The 20,255-nt window shown below is 29.2% G+C and overlaps 1 protein-coding gene across 1 annotated transcript; it reads left to right on the top strand.

Annotated features, from left to right (window-relative positions):
* The first annotated feature begins 7,435 nt into the window (after nucleotides 1-7,435).
* On the top strand, nucleotides 7,436-12,733 carry LOC107871218 (desiccation-related protein PCC13-62). Its single transcript, XM_016718074.2, has 4 exons — nucleotides 7,436-7,795; nucleotides 11,450-11,675; nucleotides 12,155-12,386; nucleotides 12,482-12,733. Exons 1-4 carry the CDS (start codon nucleotides 7,467-7,469, stop codon nucleotides 12,616-12,618), a joined length of 924 nt encoding a protein of 307 aa, XP_016573560.1. The 5' UTR covers nucleotides 7,436-7,466; the 3' UTR covers nucleotides 12,619-12,733.
* Nucleotides 12,734-20,255: the final 7,522 nt, after the last annotated feature.

Raw genomic sequence — 20,255 nt, 5'->3', positions numbered from 1 at the left:
ATTGGAATGGCATGAGTTGTAATTAATTCAAAATGGAAGGACTTTTCTTATAGTTGTTGATAAGGTCCAAACATTAAAACACAAAATACAATTTTCCTAAACAAACTAATCTTGCAAAGTATTTTATAGCCCTTAGTATCCTAAAACTTTGCTTTAATACCCATAAGCTAACATGTCAAAACCATCATTTCTAATATATTGAAAAGAAAGGAAAAGATATATATATATATACACACACACACATATATATAATTGAAAAGAAAAGAAAAATAATATTTTTTTAAATAATTTAAATTTTCAATTATTGTGTAAAACTTTTTCTACTCCAATTTAAGTGACATGATACTTAGATGACCATAATAATTGATTAGAGATGATATAGTAAAATCACGATTGAATATATTAGGAAAAAAATTAAATTAGGTGAAAATGTAATAACAAATAAGAAAGAAAGTAAATTATATGTTTGATATGAAATTAAAAAAAAAATAAAATTTATTTAATTGCATCAATTATAATTAATTTTTACAATAAATTATCATCCTACTAATCAATTTACTTAAATATATTTGAAATAATTTTATACATAAAAATAAAAAAGATAAATAAGATTGAAAAATAAATGGAAGATAGAGGGCCCACATGTGTGGAAATATGTATGATGGCACTATGGTAAATTTCTTCAATGACATTGCTTGTAATTAAAGAGAAATTAATGGGTTTTTATTCAAACTTTTGATGAAGTTCCAAAGTCAAAGCACAAAAAATAATTGAATTGAGCTTATAATTTATTGTAATGACCAAATTACTCCTAGAGAAATTCGTTATGTCATTTCCATCCCATGACCAAACCAACTCTTCTATAATATAGAAAATTAAACTAAGCTAAGCTAATAATCATATTTTTTGGAACCTCACGATAAGTCACATTCACTAGAATTTATATGTCTTTTGGGCGGGCACTCTGTGATGAGCACTTTGTGTGCATCGAATAAAGCTCCCCTTGTATAATAGCCTTCAAAACACACAGAAGATGCAAATTACACTAGGCAAACCTTGTGTGACAGACTCAACTCAGAAGGCACTAGAATCAATCCGGGGACATCCTTGTAAAGGTAGACAGATGGTGCCACCGATGACTAGCTAGAAGTTGGCATGAATTACATTTGCAATTTTCCTAAACAAAACAAAATATAATCAAGTTTGAAATAGAGAATTAAACTAAGCTAAGCTAATATTTTTTTTTTTGAACCTCAGGATAACTCACAGTCACTACAACATTTGTTTTTTGGTTGGGCACTCTATTATGAGCACTTTATGTGCATTAGGTAAATCTTCACTATGTAATAGCCTTCAAAACACATAGAAGATGCAAATTACATTAAATAAACCCTATGCAACAGACTCAACTCAGGAGAAATTGAGGAGGAATCGATCATCCATGTGAGGGTAGACAGATGGTGCCATCGATGACTAGCTAGAAGTTGGCATGAATTACATTTGCAATTTTCCTAAACAAAACAAAATATAATCATGCTTGAAATTGAGAATCAAACTAAGCTAATAATCAGTTTTTCGGAACCCCAGAATAATTCACAGCCATTACAATCTATGTCTTTCGGGTGAGCATTCTGTAATGAACATTTTGTGTGCACTGGGTAAAACGTCCACTGTGTAATAGCTTTCAAAACATAAAAGAGATGCAAATTACACTAAGCAAGCGCTGTGCGACAGACTAAACTCAGGAGGCATTGAGGGAGGATCAATCCCGAAAAATCATTTGAATAGTCATCTTTCAAATCAACTGAGCCATTTCGAAGGACACAAACAATCATTTTAAATTGGGTGGGATAAATCGACTAATTTAGAGCCTGTTTGAATTGACTTATTCAAAGCTTAATATTTTATATTGTTATTCCATCCCGACATGCATAACCACTCGTTTAAAGGTATTTGGCATAGAAGAAGGGGTGAGTTAAAAATTAAATTATTTATTATTATTTTTTGACAAATTTATATTGATAGATAATGTGCTTAGATATCTTTTATTAAGAATAAAAAAAAAAAAATCTTCAATAGAAATAAATAGCTAATAAAGGAGCCTACATTTATTTTAGGAAAAATTACAGAAAGTAGCATACTTAAGACTATAATTACAATAAATAACAACCTTTTTGTAAAATTACAGTTTATAGCAAGAGTAACATTATTTTACTCATTAACTAAACAAGTGCATGTTTTACTCGCACTACTTTACATTTTCCTATTTTTACTCCACTATTTCACCTCCCCCAAATATAGCCATATCTTTTACGTCTTTTTTTTCATCTTATTTTTTTTATCATTTTATTTTTTTTATTTTATTTTATTTTCATTTTTTTACTTTCACTTTATTTTCTCTTTTTTATTTTTTATTTTTTTTTATTTTTCATATTTGAAGATAATTATCTCCATGATCTTCAAGATTTCAAAATAAAACATTATTATTATCTTTCGCTCTCTTATATATCTACCTTTTTTTTCTTGTTAGTTTTTTTCATCTTAATTTTTTATCATTTCATTTTTTATTTTTCATTTTTTTTTCTTTTTCATTTTTTTCTTTCCACTTTATTTTCTCTTTTCTCTTTCTCTTTTTTTTCCCTTTTCATTTTTTTTCCTTCTCATATCTTTTTTTTTCTTTTTCTTTTTTCGTTTTCTTCTGCTATTTTCTAGTTTATTTTGTTTTTTTTCCTTTTATTTTTAGATTTCTATTTCTCTTTCTTCCTTTTTTTTTTCTTTTTCACTTTTCTTTTTTTTCATTTTTTTTTATTTTTTACTCTTCTATCTCTAACTTTTATTTTGAAAAGACAAATATGTATATCACATGCACATATTTAAAAAAACATACAAAATACATAGCCATACAGATCTGGATATGCATTTACAGTACAAAACATACATATGTAACTGCATATGCACTTACAAAAATACATATCTCAGTCATATGTATATATAAGCCTATAGGACACAAAATCTCTATAACACAAAGGACAACTATATACATATACATATAGGTAATCAGAAAATACATGATACATATCTTAAACAGTAAAAAATAGAAATAACTACATATGTTACCATCTAGAATGACATAGAACAGTTCAAAGACAAATCCAACACCGTACAAAAATATATATAGATATCCATTTATATATACAAAATACAAATACATGCACATACCCCCCAAAAATTTATAATAGATCTATCTGATTGCGTTTGAACTCTTGTTCATGTAGACATCACAAATATTCTTATAACAAAAAAATCACGTACTGCTCCTTTGATAACATCGCCTTAATACTTTCTTCAATATCATTGACTGTGTGACATTCTATATGTGGTGCTAAAGTTGTCAAAATGGGCTTGGCCCATGAGGCCGGCCCAACCCAACCCTTTAATTAAGTGGGGTTGGGCTAAGTTTTTTCAGCCAATTTAAAAATGAGGCTTATAAGTCTAGCCTCACTTGGCCCATCGACCATATAGGCCTAACCCATCAGCCTCATAGGCTAGCCCTGGGCTAGGACATTAAAGATAATTATTAAATATTTTTAAGTTGGTCATTTATTTATTAGAAATTAGAATTTTGTTAATCTTTTCTAACTAGCTACTTATTTTTATTCATTCTTTGGTTGATACTAATTTTTTGAAAGTTCTTAGTGTGTGTTTGAAATGGCTGCTAAGCGGCTTTAAGTACTGAACTCAAAAAAGTTGCTTTTACTCGTGATAGTTTAGTAGTTGTTGCCTTTGCTTAATGCAATATTTTGTTCTTTAAATGTAGGTTCTCTTTTGTTATAATCTTGCTACTTTTATGTAGATACTTTGTCTATATCTATTATTATTATCTTAACCATATTAGAATTTTTATAGTGCTTATTACAATAAATGCCATGAGCTAATTACAACTAAGCGATCATTTAGTGTGAGGTATAAGGAATAAATAGTCCAAGATAAAATAAAAGACTATTTTATCCCATGTTTGGTGTGAGGTATTAGTTAGTATCAACTTTATTTATCGCACCATTTACACCATAGTAATGAGATAAATTATCCGTATTCATGGTGGAATAATTAATTTTGAGATTAACTATATCAAGATAACTCTTTTCCAACCCAACGACCCTTAAAGGTATTAATAAGATGCCTGTAACATGCTTAAAACTAGTAGGAGACATATTAAAGTGAAACCATAAAAATTGGTGACAGTCTAGTACTTACAATATTTTAGTTTATCATGTTTTGGGTTATTTTTATTTTGTCTGAAGGGCCAAACCGTCCCAACCCACGGCCCACTTAGGACTGGATTGGCCCGCTATTATAAAGGCCCTTTAGTTAAAAGGGCCAGCCCGTCCTAGCCCATTTGATTCTCTAGCCCGCTAGGGTTGAGTTGCATTGGGTTGGGCCAGCCCATTTTGACAACACTATGTGGTGCAAACCTTGGAAGTACTCTTGCCATGAATATATGATCACGCAACACCTATAGAACAAAATAATGACATAAATTTATATTACATGTACTTTTAACAAAAATATAATACAAAATACATAGTATGCATATGTTTTTTTTTACATAATATATGTTACATTACAAAAAATATATATAACTTTGCATGTATTTACAAAATACATGCCTGATCCATATGTATATTACTATAGAAAAAATACAAATATGTCTCTGATATGTATTTACGAAATACATATCATATTCATATTAAACAATAACAAATATAATTATACTATATATCTTCATATGTATTAATTTGCGAAATACAAAGGTGACTCATATAAAATAAGAATATGCATATGAATCAGGTATTTATTCTGTAAATACATGTGCAGAGCTATATGTATTTATACGGTGTTGGATTTGTTTTTGAACTGTACATACTATGTCATTTTAGAGGGTAATATATGTACTTATTTGTTTTCTTTTACTGTTTAAGATATGTATCATGTATTTTTTTATTACCTATATGTATATGTATATAATTGTCATTTTTGTTATAGAGATTTTGTATCTTATATGTTTATATATACATGTGAGTCAGATATGTATTTTTGTAAATACATATGCAAATATATATGTATGTTTTTTACCGTAAATATATATGCAGATTTGTATGTCTATTTATTTTGTATATTTTTTTGAATATGTATATACGATATAGATATTTGTCTTTTAAAAATAAAAGATAGAGATAGAAGAGTAAAAAAAAATTTTTAAAAAAATAGAAAAAACAAAAATGAAAAAAAAAAAAAGAAGTGAAAAAGGAAAAAAGAAGAAAGAGAAAGAGAAACTAGAAATAGAAGTGTAAAAACAAAACAAAAAAAATTAAAAAAGAAGAAGAAGAAGAAAATGAAAAAAATAGGAGAAAGGAAAAAAAAGAAAATGAAAAAAGAAGAAAATAAATAAAAAGACGAAAAAGGGAAAAAAAAAAAAAAGAAAAGAAGAGAGGAAATAAAATGAAAAGAAAAAAAGGAAAAGAAAAAGAAATTAAAATAATAATAAAAAAAGATCAAAAAAATGAAAAAACTAATAAGAAAAAATAGTTAGAGATATAAGAGAATTATATTTTGAAATTTTGAAGATCATGGAAATAATAATCTATATATTTGAGTTTGATTTGAAAAAGAAATCTACTAATTTAAATAAGAGTAATTTATGAGAATTTAATTAGATGGGGGTAATTATTCCTTATTTAACACAACTAATTTGAGTAAAACAAGAGCAGCAAATCTTGTTGTATATGTATTTGTATAAGAACAGTTTACTTAAATACAAAATACAATTTGTTATTTTTCATAATTATGAAATTATTGCTATAAAAGTTATAATTAAGACTGTATAATTGCTATTTCTGAAATTTTCTCATAATTTTACCAAACCAATTCCTCTAAGCTAAAAATTGAATTATTTCTTTTGGGGATAAAAATATTATTTTGTGACCGAGTGATAATTTGAGAGGGCAGACCAATATATATTCCGGTGGAATTATTGAGGTCCTTCCGCTACATAATCAAAAATCTCGTATTTAAATTCTAAATATATATATAAAAAAAAACTAGTTAAAAGCACCGCCTTTAAAATAAGTCCAGCAACACTAAATATAATAGAAATTCAATAAAAATACCCAAATCACATCAACTAAGAAAGAAGAAGATAATTTGAGAGGGCAGACAGACGGTATCACCGATGACTAGCTAGAAGTTTGCATGAATTACATTTGCAATTTTCCTAAACAAAACAAAACACAATCAAGCTTCAAATTGTGAATTAAACTAAGCTAAGCTAACAGTCTTCTTTTTTTTTTTTTTTTTTTGGAATCGCAGGATAATCCACAACCATTATAATTCCTGCCATAATCTATGCCTTTCGAGTGGGTACTTTCTGATAAGTACTTGTGTGTGCACTAGGTAAAATCTCCACTGTGTAATAACATTCAAAACACACAGGAAATGTAAATCATGCTAGACAAGCCCTGTGCGATAGACTCAATTTAGAAGACATTGAGGAAGGATCGATCCCAAGTCATCCATGTGAATAATATCCTTCAAACCAACTGAGATATCTCGAAGAACGCTGCTGAAATAAATAAATTAATTAAAGTCTGTTTAAATTGACTTATTCAAAGCTTCATATTTTATATTCGTAATCTTTTTCCATTCCCAACATGCATAAGAACTTGTTTAAAGGTATTTGGTGTGGAAGAAGGAATGAGCTAAAAATTGAATTATTTATTATTTTTTTTTTTGATAAATTTATACCGGTAGATAATGTATTTAGATATCTTTTATTAATAATAAAAATAAAAATCTCCAACACGAATAAATAGCTAATAAAGGAGACTAAATTTTACCTTACCAATTCCTCTGAGCTAAAAATTAAACTACTATTTTGGGATAAAAATATTAATTTATGATCAAGTGATAATTTAAGAGGACAGATCGATATACATTCCGATGGAATAGTCGGGGTCCTTCCGCCGTAAATTTGAGTTTCGAATATAAAAAAGACTAGTTAGAAGCATTGCCTTTAGAATAAGTCATGCAACAACACCAAATATAATCGAACATCAATAAAAATATTCAGATCAAATCAATTAAAAAAGAGAAAAATAATTTGAGAGGGCACACAGATGGTGCCAACGATGACTAGCTAGAAGTTGGCATGAATTACACTTGCAATTTTCCTAAACAAAACAAAATACAATCAAATTTGATCCAAAATTTCCTCAACTGCCTCATTCCCACCTAGACTTTAATTAAAACTCTCTTTATTCTTTATCCATCTGTCAATTCTCATCATCTTTTCAGACACATTATACATTCGACAAATAAAATTTCGTCATTAATAAATAAATAACAATAAGATATTAATTCAAATTAAACTTCAGTTTCTGTTACTTATTTCTTCTTCTTTCATTGCAAAAATGATAGTATTTGTTTATTTTTCATTACTGATTTTGCTACCACTAAGTTCAAGTTATTCAGTTGATGAGTGCTTTATAAATGATCAAAACAATTATGTTGCTCGTAATGTGCCCAAATCGGATGTCGATCTAATCGAATTTCCGTTGAATTTAGAGTTTATGGAAGCTGAATTTTTCTTATGGGGTTCTTTGGGCTATGGCTTGGATAAGTTTGCACCTGAACTTGCTGATGGTGGACCGGTGCCTATTAGTGCTCAAATTGCTAAACTTAGCCCTCTTATAAGAGATGTTATTGCCCAATTTGGATTTCAAGAAGTTGGTCATGTCAGGTTCATTTTCATTTCTTAATCTTTACTTATATTTCTTATGTCTTATTAATTAAGTGAAAATTAGAGACTTGGTTGAATTTGTGATGCTTTGGGTCTTTTTGTAATGCCTCTTTTTATTTGCTTGCCTTCTTTCAATTTTCAACTCGAAATTTTTAACGTCAATTGTTTAGTTCTGGAAGCTAATAGCTATAAACTCACCTTTTATTACTCGCTTCAGTGAAGGATGCGTTTTGTTTTGACTGGGTGCAAAATTGAAAAAAATAAATTTTGAAAAGAAACAAGTTCTATCATATAAGGCATTTCACGATGATTGTCTCCTTTCTATTCATAAACATTCAACACGTTGATTGTTTTTCTTCACACTTACCCTTATCCCCCCCCCCCCCCCCCCAACTCCCTCCACACACGCGCACACATATATATATATATATTAAGAAAAGGTGTGTACTTAAATATAAGTAAGAATACCATTTATTTTTAGCTCATCCCTCTCATACGCCGTTCTCATGTGATAGTAGTAGTTCATTCCAACTCCGAATCTAGTCTATTTCTTATACTCCCTCCGTCCCTTTTTATATGTCATTTGTCATTATTTTCTTTTTTATTCATCCTAAAAATAATGTCACCTTTTCCTTATTTGATAACTATTTAAATACATAATTCCACTTTTACCCTTATTGATTTCACTTATAAGGTCCCGCTTGATTAAAAATAATAATAATACATTATTTTAATAAAGGACAATTTGGTAAAGATCATCAGGTCTTTACTTATTTCTTAAACTCTGTGCCTGATCAAACTATGACACATAAACATACAATATTTTTATAATAAAATTATTTCAATAAGGTTAGAACAAAAAGATAATAACAAAATGTCTCTTTATAAAAGAAATATTATGGCATCTATATAAACATGTCCTTTAACTTGGTCTCAGATCACATCTATGATCTTCAACTTTGGGCGCGCACAAGTGGACACTTAACTTAGATAGAGTTGAACAAGTAGACATATATGTCCTATGTGACGTTCTACGTGATCAATTCTTGTCCTAATGGCGTCCTATGTGCACTATGCCACATAGGACGTGTGTGTCTATTGTCACACCCCGGTTTTTCACCGCGTCCAACCCCGCTAGGGAGTTGGTTTCAGAGAAAATGGGTTTTTCCAATTAAAGTGACGTTTTGAAAAGGGATTACTTTACTTACAGAGTCGCCACTTGGAATTGAGTTTGGGTGTTCCAAGTCACCTTATTGAGTCCCTATTCAAAAGGAAATGACTCTTCAATTTTATTTTTTTCCGTCTGCGAACTAGAAATCCGGATAAGGAATTCTGTTGACCGAGGGGAAGGTGTTAGGCACCCCTCGAGTCCCGTGGTTCTAGCACGGTCGCTTTAATGACTTACATCTGGCTTAAATTAATCTTTTGGATACATAATATTTGTCATCCTAAAAGCTACTTACATCCTACTTTGGATTTATTTTAAATTATTTAAAACTGCATTAATGTGTGGCTTACCGATAGTAGTACTTTTTCGGCCTTACCGCGAGTTTTGGTACATTTCACGCACCTCGGAGGCCTTTATGGATCGTCCCATTTTTCTAGTCTAAATAAGCACCTAATAGGTTTAAAATCTACCCAACCCAATTCAATTGGCTTCAAACGGTAGACTAATTTTATTATAACGAATGGTCGGTAGCAGGGCTTTCCAATTTCATCGTTAATTTTCACTTGTATGTTTAATCTTAATTATTTAGAGGTTAAGAAACTAACTCATTATTTTATAAGTTCACTCCCTCACAGTTATTTTTTCCTCTCTTTTCTGCTATGGAGTTTTGAATAAATTAACCACCCGTCTCAATTAAATTCAAGCTAGTTAATTTATTTAATGAAGCATAATAAAATTGATCTAAGCTTGGTGTATATATAGACTTTTTTTTTTCAACGAAAAAGATTAATCCCACACTTGTAAAGACAAGCCAAAGTGACATATTAGCATTTCAAATATTACTCGTTAACATGCAAAAATCTAATTTAATTTTCATTATTTCTTTCTTAAAAAAAAACATACACAAACATGTTCATTATCATTTTTTATTTGTTGAACATTCTTGGTATTTAAATTTCTTTTAAACGTCTCTAAAACAAATATATAGTTACATCTTGATAGAAATAAAATTTTATTCGAGTTTAATATTGACCTATCACTTTGATAATGTCCTAAAGTTTTCCTCTCGATAAAAAAAATAAAATAACATGAAAATGGATAAAATATTTAAAACAAAAGTAATCACTTCCTAGTTCAATTAAAAATAATAATTCAAACAATGTAAAATCCTTATTCATTATAGTAAGTAAATACCACCACTATGACCATTAATTAAACATTATAATATAAAAAAAATATGAAATTGTTCAAACAACTACGAGCACTAATTAAACACAGCACAACGAAAAGTGGAATAAAGAATGGCATGAATATACAACACCGTATTCACCAATGCAACAGATACAAGGGAGAAATATTTTTTTTTTGTTCTTTTTTTTTTTTTGAGCGACTATTCAAGAAAACTAAAGTTTTAATCACTGAAATACTAAATGGAAACTCTATTAAGATAGGAACATTACTTTAACTTAACCATGCGAAAATAAATGGTTATACCAATTAAACAATCAATGAATCTAAACAACTTTCTATTATTGAAATCAAGTTTCGTATAATCATGATATTAAATTACACAAAAATATTGAGGGTTACCTCTTGTGCCAGTAATTCACAATAAAAAAAACGAAAACGAACCACGAACTCGAAATCCAAAAGAAACCTCAGACTCAAATCCCTTTTTTTTCGCTTTCTGTTTTCTCTTTTGTTTCTTTCTTGTTTTTGCTTTTTGTTTTTTTTTTCCCCTTTTTTGTTTTCAATCTCTTTTTTTTTTGTTTCTTTGGCCGTGTGTGTGTATCTCCTTTTTAAGTGCATGTGTGCATTATATATAGTGTATGTGTGCATGTGTTTATTAGTTAGTGTGTTTGTGTCGTGTGTGTGGGAAAGTGGGGGAGGTTAATTAGGAGTGGGAATTGTGGGTGGTTTGGGTAGTTTAGGTTTTTTTTTTTTTTTTTTTTTAATTATTATTATTATTAATAAGATAAAAATAATTAAAAACTAATAAAATATAACATAAGCTAATAATTAGTCTTGGGAATATGATTAAGAAAAATTAATATCATACCATTCTTTATTAAAATTGAAAGAAGAAACAAATATAATTTAGAATTTTTTTTTAAAATAAATAAATAAACAAATAAAAACTAAAAAATGAAACTTATTTAAAATGTGACTCTATTTTTGTAGTCTTTTTTTTCAGAATTTTTTTAAAAATAAATTTAGTAAAAATAAGTTAAATTTAGAATATCTAATTTGGACCCTAAAACGAAATTGAACACTAAATGGCAAAAACACTTAGGTTTGGTAAAAAATTAGGTGTTTACATCTATTTGTTCAACTTTATATAAGTTCAAGTGCCTACTTGTACACACCAAAAGTTGAAGATCATAGATGTGATTTAAGGCCAAGTTAAATGACATGTTTATGTATTATGTCTTTATATATCATTCTTTTTTAGCCATACTAAAAGCAAAACGTCACAATTGATGCAGGGCAATCAAGGATACAGTAGCAGGATTTCCAAGGCCATTGTTGAATCTAAGTAGAGAATCATTTGCAACAGTGATGAATGATGCATTTGGACATCCGTTAGAACCACCTTTTGATCCTTATGCTAATGACATCAACTATCTTCTTGCATCCTATGTCATCCCTTATGTTGGACTCACTGGATATGTTGGAGCCAATCCTAAACTTCACAGCCCTACTGCCAAAAGAGTAAATTATGATAACACTCCCTTTGATTATTCCAATTTACAATTATATTATTGTAGATGGTAAAAATTTTTACTTTCAAGATTTCAAATTTTACACTTTAAAAAGGTTTATATGTAGATAAAAGTCTACCAGAAAACGTCACTCTACCTCACGTCTGAGGTAGTGGTACTGTGTATACTCTATCCTTCTCAGACCCTACTATGTGAGAGTATACTGAATATGTTATTGTTGTGGATAGACATTTTGTGGATGGCCTGATAGATTAAGAAATTGTTTATATGAGGGGTATAAAACTTTAATTCTTTCTGTTTTGAGTTTAAGTTATACACAGTGTAAAAATTATATTTTTGTCGCAATTAGTGAATTTTAACATGTATAGGAAGTTTGTAATCATTTGCACTAGATTATTTATAATGCTTCACAAGAACACCGATGATTATCGAATGAATGACCTGATTGTGTGAATATTTTGATGACAGCTTGTAGCAGGACTATTGGGAGTAGAATCGGGCCAAGATGCAGTTCTGAGAGCTTTGTTGTACGAGCGAGGAAGAGAGAACGTGAAACCATATGGGATAACGGTAACAGAATTCACAAACCGGATATCAGCGCTAAGGAACAAGCTGGGACGCCATGGCATTAAAGATGAAGGACTTAGAGTGCAACGAGAATTTGGTGCTGAAGGAAGTATAAGGGGGAATATACTTGCAGGTATTAACGAAGTCAAAAATTTTATTAAAAATGTTTAACGTTTAATACATATACGTAAAAAATGTTTAACTGACTACCCATCTGTCTACTTGCAGGGGACAAGTACTCGCTTGCCTATGATAGAACACCGGAAGAAATACTGCGAATAGTGTACGGAAGTGGACAAGAGAGTAAACCGGGTGGGTTTTACCCTAATGGAGCTGAGGGTCGAATAGCAAAATCATATCTTTGAGTTAATTAGAGAACTGGTAAAATGTTGCTTCATGTCTCGTAATAAAGTGACAAAAATAATGTTGGCTATATTTCTTGTGTTTGATTGGCAATTTATCCTCATTTTTTTTTGTTCATTTTTCCTGTTAAATTTAAATTTTCATAATAGCAAATAAATTTTAATTATTGGAACTAAAAAATATGGAAAAATAGATAAAGTAGCATATTAAAGTATTAAATTACAAAAAATAACAACAGTTATATCAAATTACATTTTGTAGCATTTGTAGCATTATTTTATGTGGTCACCTACTTTTTATCGCCTAGGAGAAGTAACCTTACAGTTTTCCTCCTTTTCACGCCATTATTTTTCTCTTTCTTTTTTTTTTTTGAAATATTTGTTCCATTTTTTTCGCCATAAACAATATCTTCCCGCATCAATTTTATTTCCTTTTGCACTATTTTAGCACAATCTATAAAGATTATCTTCCTATATTTCAGGTAACTCTTAATTTAGCTATTGCATGTTAGCATTTTTTTTTTCACTCTAATACATCTCAAAATTAGATTTTAAGATTTTTTTTGTTTTAATGGCTAAACACACCAAAATCACGAACAAATAGTGGTATGCGGAATGTTAATTTGGTGTCTGATTATGGACCATCTTTTAGTCTTGGGGTAACTCAAGAAGATGTAGTTAAAGTTGTTTCAAATTCTTTACAGTCGAAGAAATTTGAGATATCGAAGGAGATTAGGTCAAAGTTTCGCAACGACCCGGTGACAATGACAGAAATTAAAAAAAAGAAAAGCTGTTGAAGAAACACCTTCTCCAAAGGAACAAAAAATTTAAAAATACGAGAAAAAACGGAAAGCTAAAGAAATTGAAGATTTGAGTAAGGTTAATGAGGATCTTCAGAACTCTTTTGCAGATGATTCTGAAGAAGGTAGTGAGGAATAGGTATTTTTTATTGTAAATGTATTTTTTATTTTTATTATTGTGTGTTAAGTGTTGTTTTGCTCTAAGTAAAGATGTTGCTAAAGTTGTAAGTTATATGTATTTTTTTGAAGTTGTTAATATGTATTTTATATTATGATGATATTAGAAGGGCAAAATTCAGTAGAAAGCATATTTGTGAAGATGATAGCATAATTGTGAAAATATACTGACTAGGGTACTACTCATGAAGAGTTTTTTTGCTATATATATTTTTTGTATAATTGATATGTATTTTTTAGTATTGATTGTATTTTTTGTTCTGATAAAAATGCATATTGATGTTATATATTGTGAGGAAGAGGTTTCCTATTTTTTTGTTGTAAATGTATTTTTTATTATTGAATGTTAAGTGTTGTTTTGCTCTAAATAAGGATTTTATCAAAGTTGAAAATTATCTGTATTTTTTTCAATTAGTTACTATGTATTTTATGTTCTGATGATATTAGGAGGGTAGAATTCAATAGAAAGTTTATTTGTGAGATGACAGTATAATTGTGAAAATATATTTTTATATTAAGTATTCATCAAGAGTCTTTTGGCAATATGTATTTTTAGTATAATTGATATGTATTTTTCGGTATTAGTTGCATTTTTGGTCTTATCAAAATACATGTGCATGTTATTTATATTTTTTTGCTGATTTAATTTTTTTTTTTTACAGTTTAATAAGTTGTACTTTTACTTTGTATAGGTGATGCGTGACGAAATATTCATTGTCAGAAAACTTTCAAGATTTTCACCACACATGTGCTCGTATAACGATAATGATATTGATGGAAGCATACGCTCCATATTAAACAAGCAACAGTATAAAAAGTTTTGTGACAATATCATTTTTGGATATTTCATGAAGAATAAGTACTATATAGTTCAAGCACAGTTATGCAGATGTGTTATGACACTTGAGGTTAGTTCTTCTTCTAGAATAGTTATTCGGGCTAATGGCACCTTTCTTAATTTTACTCCTAGGAAATTTGCCATTGTTACTGGATTGCATTGTGTGGTAATAGGTACAACTTTATTTTTGACGAGGGTGTACCAAACAGGATTGTTGAAAAGTATTTCAATGGTGCAGAAGTTATACCGAAAAGACAACTGTTTCTAGCATTCACGGAAAAATTTTGGGGGAAGAACAATGACGAGGATGCTGAGAAGTTTGCTATTCTGTATTTCCTACATTTTTTTGTCTTATCTAATATTGATACTGTGGTTATATCCCGACTACATTTTAAGTTGGTTGATGGTGAAAGATATAAATATTTTTCATTGGGTACTTTATCATTTGACGATCTTGCGAGAAGTTTGAACAACAGGCTGAACGTTGGTTGTAAATTTTATTTGATTCAGGAAATGGCACTGGTCATTCAAGTGTGGCTTTACGAGTGTTGTTCAAATGTCCCACGAAAGATTGCATCGAAGGTTGATACTCGAATTCCTCAATTATTAAATTGAAAGACCAATGCACCGCGTCCACACTTTGAGTATTTGATGGATTCTATGTTCAATGACGATGGCAAGGTTTGTTGTTAATAAATACATATGTATTAATATGTTTTTTATAGTATATATACAAATTTTCATTTATAGTTTTTTAACAGAATCTTCAACATATATCTATATTCCTAGGTTGTATTTAAGAACATAGAGCCAACTCAAATGGAATTGGCACAGTTTCAAATACCACAGAAGGATGTAATTGAAGATGAACGTTCAGTTGATTTGAATTATGACTTCCAGGATCCACCACCAAAACAGATCAATGAACATTCAAAAAAGAAACAAAAGGTTGATTCATCAAGCCCAGCAGTGAAGAAACCATCAAGGAAAAAGCCAGTCAATATTGTTGACGATCATACTCAAAAGAGGACACCAGCTCCTCGCGCTGCAAAGGCTGCTGGTATGAAGACACTAGTTTATAAGTCAATTCAAACAAAACAGACAACTTCTTAAAAAATGAAGAAATTAAAGCAAACAAAAAGGGCTATCTTTCCTCCGATGCAGTCAAAGACAGAGAGTCCTATAGATGTAGAAGTCGTGTCAAGGCCGGATAGTCCTGTAGAGAAAGAAGCCTTCATTTCTAAGAATGTTTTTGATGCATTTCGTGATGAGGTAAGTTATTTGTCAAATAATATTTTTACATTAAAAAATTTATTTTTAATCATTTTGTATGAAAACAGGTTCATCAAGAGTTTAAAGAAATTCGTAGATTAGTGAAAAAAGAGTTCAAACTGATGTTCAAAGCAATTGAACAAAGCAAGGTAAAATTTTTATTATTACATATGCAAATTATTCAAAAATACATATGCAGATTATTCAAAAAATACATATGCAGTGTATTCAAAAATACATATCCTACGTATTCAAAAATACATATGCCGTATATTTAAAAATACATATGCTATGTATTCAAAAATGCATATGCAATTTATTTAAAAATACATATGCAGTGTATTAAAAAATACATATCCTATGTATTCATGAATACATATGTTGTGTATTCAAAAATAAATATATTGTGTATTCAAAAATACATATCTAGTGTATTGAAAAATATATATGCAGTGTATTTAAAAATAAATATATATTTCTGAGTATTTTGTTATAAGAATATGTATTCTTAGGTTGATTGCAAATATTATAATCTGTAAAATAGTTTGCTTTTATTTTTATATATTATTATGTATTTTGTGAATGATTTTTTATAGCAATATATATATTTTAAGTGGGTTGGTATATACATATTCGGTGAACTCAAGTGATAATAGTTTATTGAACTTACATTTGTAGAAACAAAATAAAGATGAAGATTGTGAACCCCATCATATGGATTATGCTGGTGCTGAAACATCACCACAACAATTCAGTCTGAATGTTGATCAGAATTTGAGTGAAAATCAGGATGGTACAAAGGTATTATTAATAACTAACATATGTTTTTTCATTAGAGTGCACATATGTAATTTTATTTTGTTTAGCAGTTATATGTTATTTTATATATAGACTTATATAAATTTACACAATTGAATTTTTTTATTTTTTTTACTTGTTTGCAAGGGGTGCACTGATTTGCATCCAGATAAATCAAACGTTGAAATTGATTCTCAACTTTTAGTCCCAGATGAGCTTCTCCGAAGTATAAATTTGGATTATATACATTATGAGAAGATTGTTCATCATAATAGTCGAGTATGTATAATGATCTAAACTTTGAGTTTATGTGATGTAACAGTCCTAACAATCCAGAGGATAATTATCTATTTTTTTTCATTTCTTTTGCAGATCAGTTATGATAAATGGATGAAATAAATTTGACTAATTCACAGCTTATAATTTCAGATGAGTTGTTATCGAATTTAAATGCCTACTGGAGAGAAAACATCACCACATCTTCATCGACAACCCGAAAAGAACCTACTGATGAACATTTGCATGACAAAAAATTTGAGTCTGTTGTTGAAGATCATTGTCAAGTATGTATAATGAACATATTTTTGTGTTTATGTGGGTTATTTTGGACAGAACAAACTAAACGTTTTTTCATTTTTTGAAGACAAACAAAGATAACGTTTGATTGAGTTCAAAATCAGAGCTGCATGTAGAGGTTGATCTTCTTATGAAGGAGAAAATTATTACACATCCTAAAATACAAGAACTAACCACTGATGAACAAAGGGATGAACTAGTTTGGCCTGATTCACAAATCACAATCCCTGATGAGCTGCTTCCTAGTCTGAATGTCGACAGTAGTAAGAGCATCATTGTTTATCCCTTTGCTAATCGTGAACTTCAAACTCCCGTTCAAAAGTTAAGGATTAGATGACCATTCAAATTCAAGGAGTCACCATACACGATTAAGTTTGGTTCAGCATCCGATAAGTACACTAAGTTATATATATAGTTTTCAATATAATATGTTATGCAAATACGTTTTTATTAATTACATATTTGTATTCTGTAACTATATAGGGAGCTCAGCAGGGTACATACGTATATTCCCCCATAAAAATCTATTTGTTTATCACCTGATTGATGGGATAGTGGATACGAAGATTGTCAAGAAGTTCATGAATTGGATTTCTGTTGACCTTCAAAAAGTTCATGCAAAAAGGTATTTCTTTTGAACTGTTTCAACTTTTTTTTAAAATTTCATTTCATGATGTTTTTATGATTTAACATGTACTGATAAAAATAAACAAGAAGGGAAATGTTAATCATTACAAAAAAGGCAAATCATCCATTCAAATGATGTATTTCGAAGTTGAGACAGTTGAAGATAAAAATTGATTCTACATAATGAAATTTCCTAACCATTCATGGACAGACTCGGTTAGTATATTATTTTGATAATTTTTTATTTGCAGTTGTAACACTACTTAAAATGCATATTATATTACTTGTAAATACATATGAAGGTACACATATGTATTTTTACTATATTTTTTATTATTTTACCAATGATATGTTAAAAAAACATATATAACTTATTGATATACATATGAATTTCTATCAAATCACATACTGTTCAATATTAATTTTTCTTGTATGGCCTATATATAAGTCTAGTTTACAAATTTAGTTATACATACGTAATTTGTAGTCATTGAACTATAAAATGCATACGTATTTTATATTATATACACATGCTAATTTAGTATACAAATTGATTGAAAGTTCTAAGATTTCTAGTGATAGTTACTGCAACAAATTGATGTTTGCTTCTACTACTTGAGGAAGAAGGCTAAGTATGACTCCAACAGGTCTTACAAATTCAGCACAGTAGATTGCAACTTTATGAACATAATTAGATTTGTTCATGATGTTTATACTATGGATGATCCAAACTTTAATATGGGAGGACAGGAGGCTCATCTTAATGAATACATCAATGAGTTTCGTATGTATGTTGTTGTACCATGGCATAAAGTGAAAGACATTTATATTTCAGTCAATATAAAAGAAAAATATCAGACATGGAGGAATAATCTAAGCTAATTTCTCAATCTCAGCAAGAACAATCGGATAATGACCAGATGATTCATATGAATCATATAAGAATATGCATCTCTCTGAGAAGGAAAAATATCATTGGGTGCTAGCAATTTTATCCTTCCCAGAGAGATGCATATTCTTATATGATTTATATGAATCATCTGGTCATTATTCGGTTGTTCTTGCTGAGATTGAAAAATTAGCTAAGATTATTCCTCTTGTCTCCAAGCGTGTGATTTCTACGATAAGAAAGGGATTGATCTTCAAAATCATCCAAGATACAAAGACAAAGACTCCTCAAATATGTTTGATGTGTTATTTGAAGAGAATTTGCCTTAACAACCTAGTGGAAGTTTGTAAGTATTTTAATATACATATTCCAAAACTGTATATTTATAGACAATATATTTTAGTTGTTAATCAATTTTTTTCTTGTTGTAGGGATTGTGGTCTCTATATAGTTACATATGCAGAGTGCCTTTCTTATGGTCGCAAAGTTTTTTCGAATGAGTTCGACCCCAACGACTCCGTACAAGATATGTTGCACTTTTATGGGATTATGTGATCCGAAAACAAGATGCAAATGCTCATAGTAAGGCAAAGTAGAATAACTAGTGTCACTAAAATTTTTTATGTTTGATGATTTATGGATTGATTACTTTGTATAGTTCAACAACTTATTATGGATGTAGGCTCTGATTATACAACTATTTTTTTATGTATTGAAGTGGTTTTAATTGTAGGTTATAATAGTACTTATTTTGAACTAAATGAAAGTAATTCAGTTTTCAAGTTGGTCTAATTTTGAATTGAATTAAACATTAATTTGAGTACTTTATGCTGTTCTACCTTTTCTTGTGAGATTTAGTTATAAAATTCATATGAAGTGTTTATATTATGCTTAAAAATACATATCCAGTATACAATAAATGTATTTAGTCTAAAAATGCATATGTACTGTTAAGATTAATCATTACAAAAATATATTTTCAGCATAACCAATATGTGTTCATTTATTATCAATATAAATGACTATTTGAAGATAAATTTAAGTATTTCATGCAGTTTTTCTTTTTACTTCGATATTTACTTAAAAAATACATATGCAGTGTTCATATCTTGCTTAAAAATACATATGGAGTGTTCATCAATTGTATTTAATCAACAAAATACATATGCGGTGTTAATATTAAGCTTTTCAAAAATACAAATGGAGCTTCCTAATATGTATTTTAGTGTGTTCATTTATTATCAATATAAATGAGTATTTCAATTAAAGCTAAATTTGACTATTTCATGAAGTTTTACTTTTTATTGGTGTAGACACCTAATTTTGTCCCTTCAAAAGTCCAATTTTATCTATTTTTAGTTCACCTTATCACACACCCTCACCCATATAATTATCTCTCCATAAAATGACAAAATAACAACCCTTAATAAATTTTACCTTGTTTTAATCCTATCCTAACAACCTCTCCAATTAAAAGCAGACACCTCACCACACCACACCCCTATACCCACGTGTACCCCTATTCCACCTTTCTCATGTTTTTTTCCCTTCTTAACTAATTAAAAAAAGGACAAAAAAAATGAAAATTATCTACACAGCATAATGGATTCCCATTGAATACATGGGGCCACGGGATTTACACAGGGACTTTCACATTTAGGCT

The sequence above is a fragment of the Capsicum annuum genome, chromosome 5 (assembly GCF_002878395.1).
Source record: "Capsicum annuum cultivar UCD-10X-F1 chromosome 5, UCD10Xv1.1, whole genome shotgun sequence".
NCBI lineage: Eukaryota > Viridiplantae > Streptophyta > Magnoliopsida > Solanales > Solanaceae > Capsicum > Capsicum annuum.
Note: the sequence above shows the minus strand (reverse complement) of the source record. Positions and strands in the feature narration are given on the sequence as shown.

What these genes read in the sequence shown, in the direction of transcription:
- LOC107871218 (XM_016718074.2), top strand. Translation starts at nt 7,467, where the DNA reads ATGATAGTATTTGTTTATTTTTCATTACTGATTTTGCTACCACTAAGT. An exon ending in CAAGAAGTTGGTCATGTCAG is followed by an intron (nt 7,796 to 11,449) that starts GTTCATTTTCAT and finishes CAATTGATGCAG; the next exon opens with GGCAATCAAGGATACAGTAG. An exon ending in AAGGGGGAATATACTTGCAG is followed by an intron (nt 12,387 to 12,481) that starts GTATTAACGAAG and finishes GTCTACTTGCAG; the next exon opens with GGGACAAGTACTCGCTTGCC.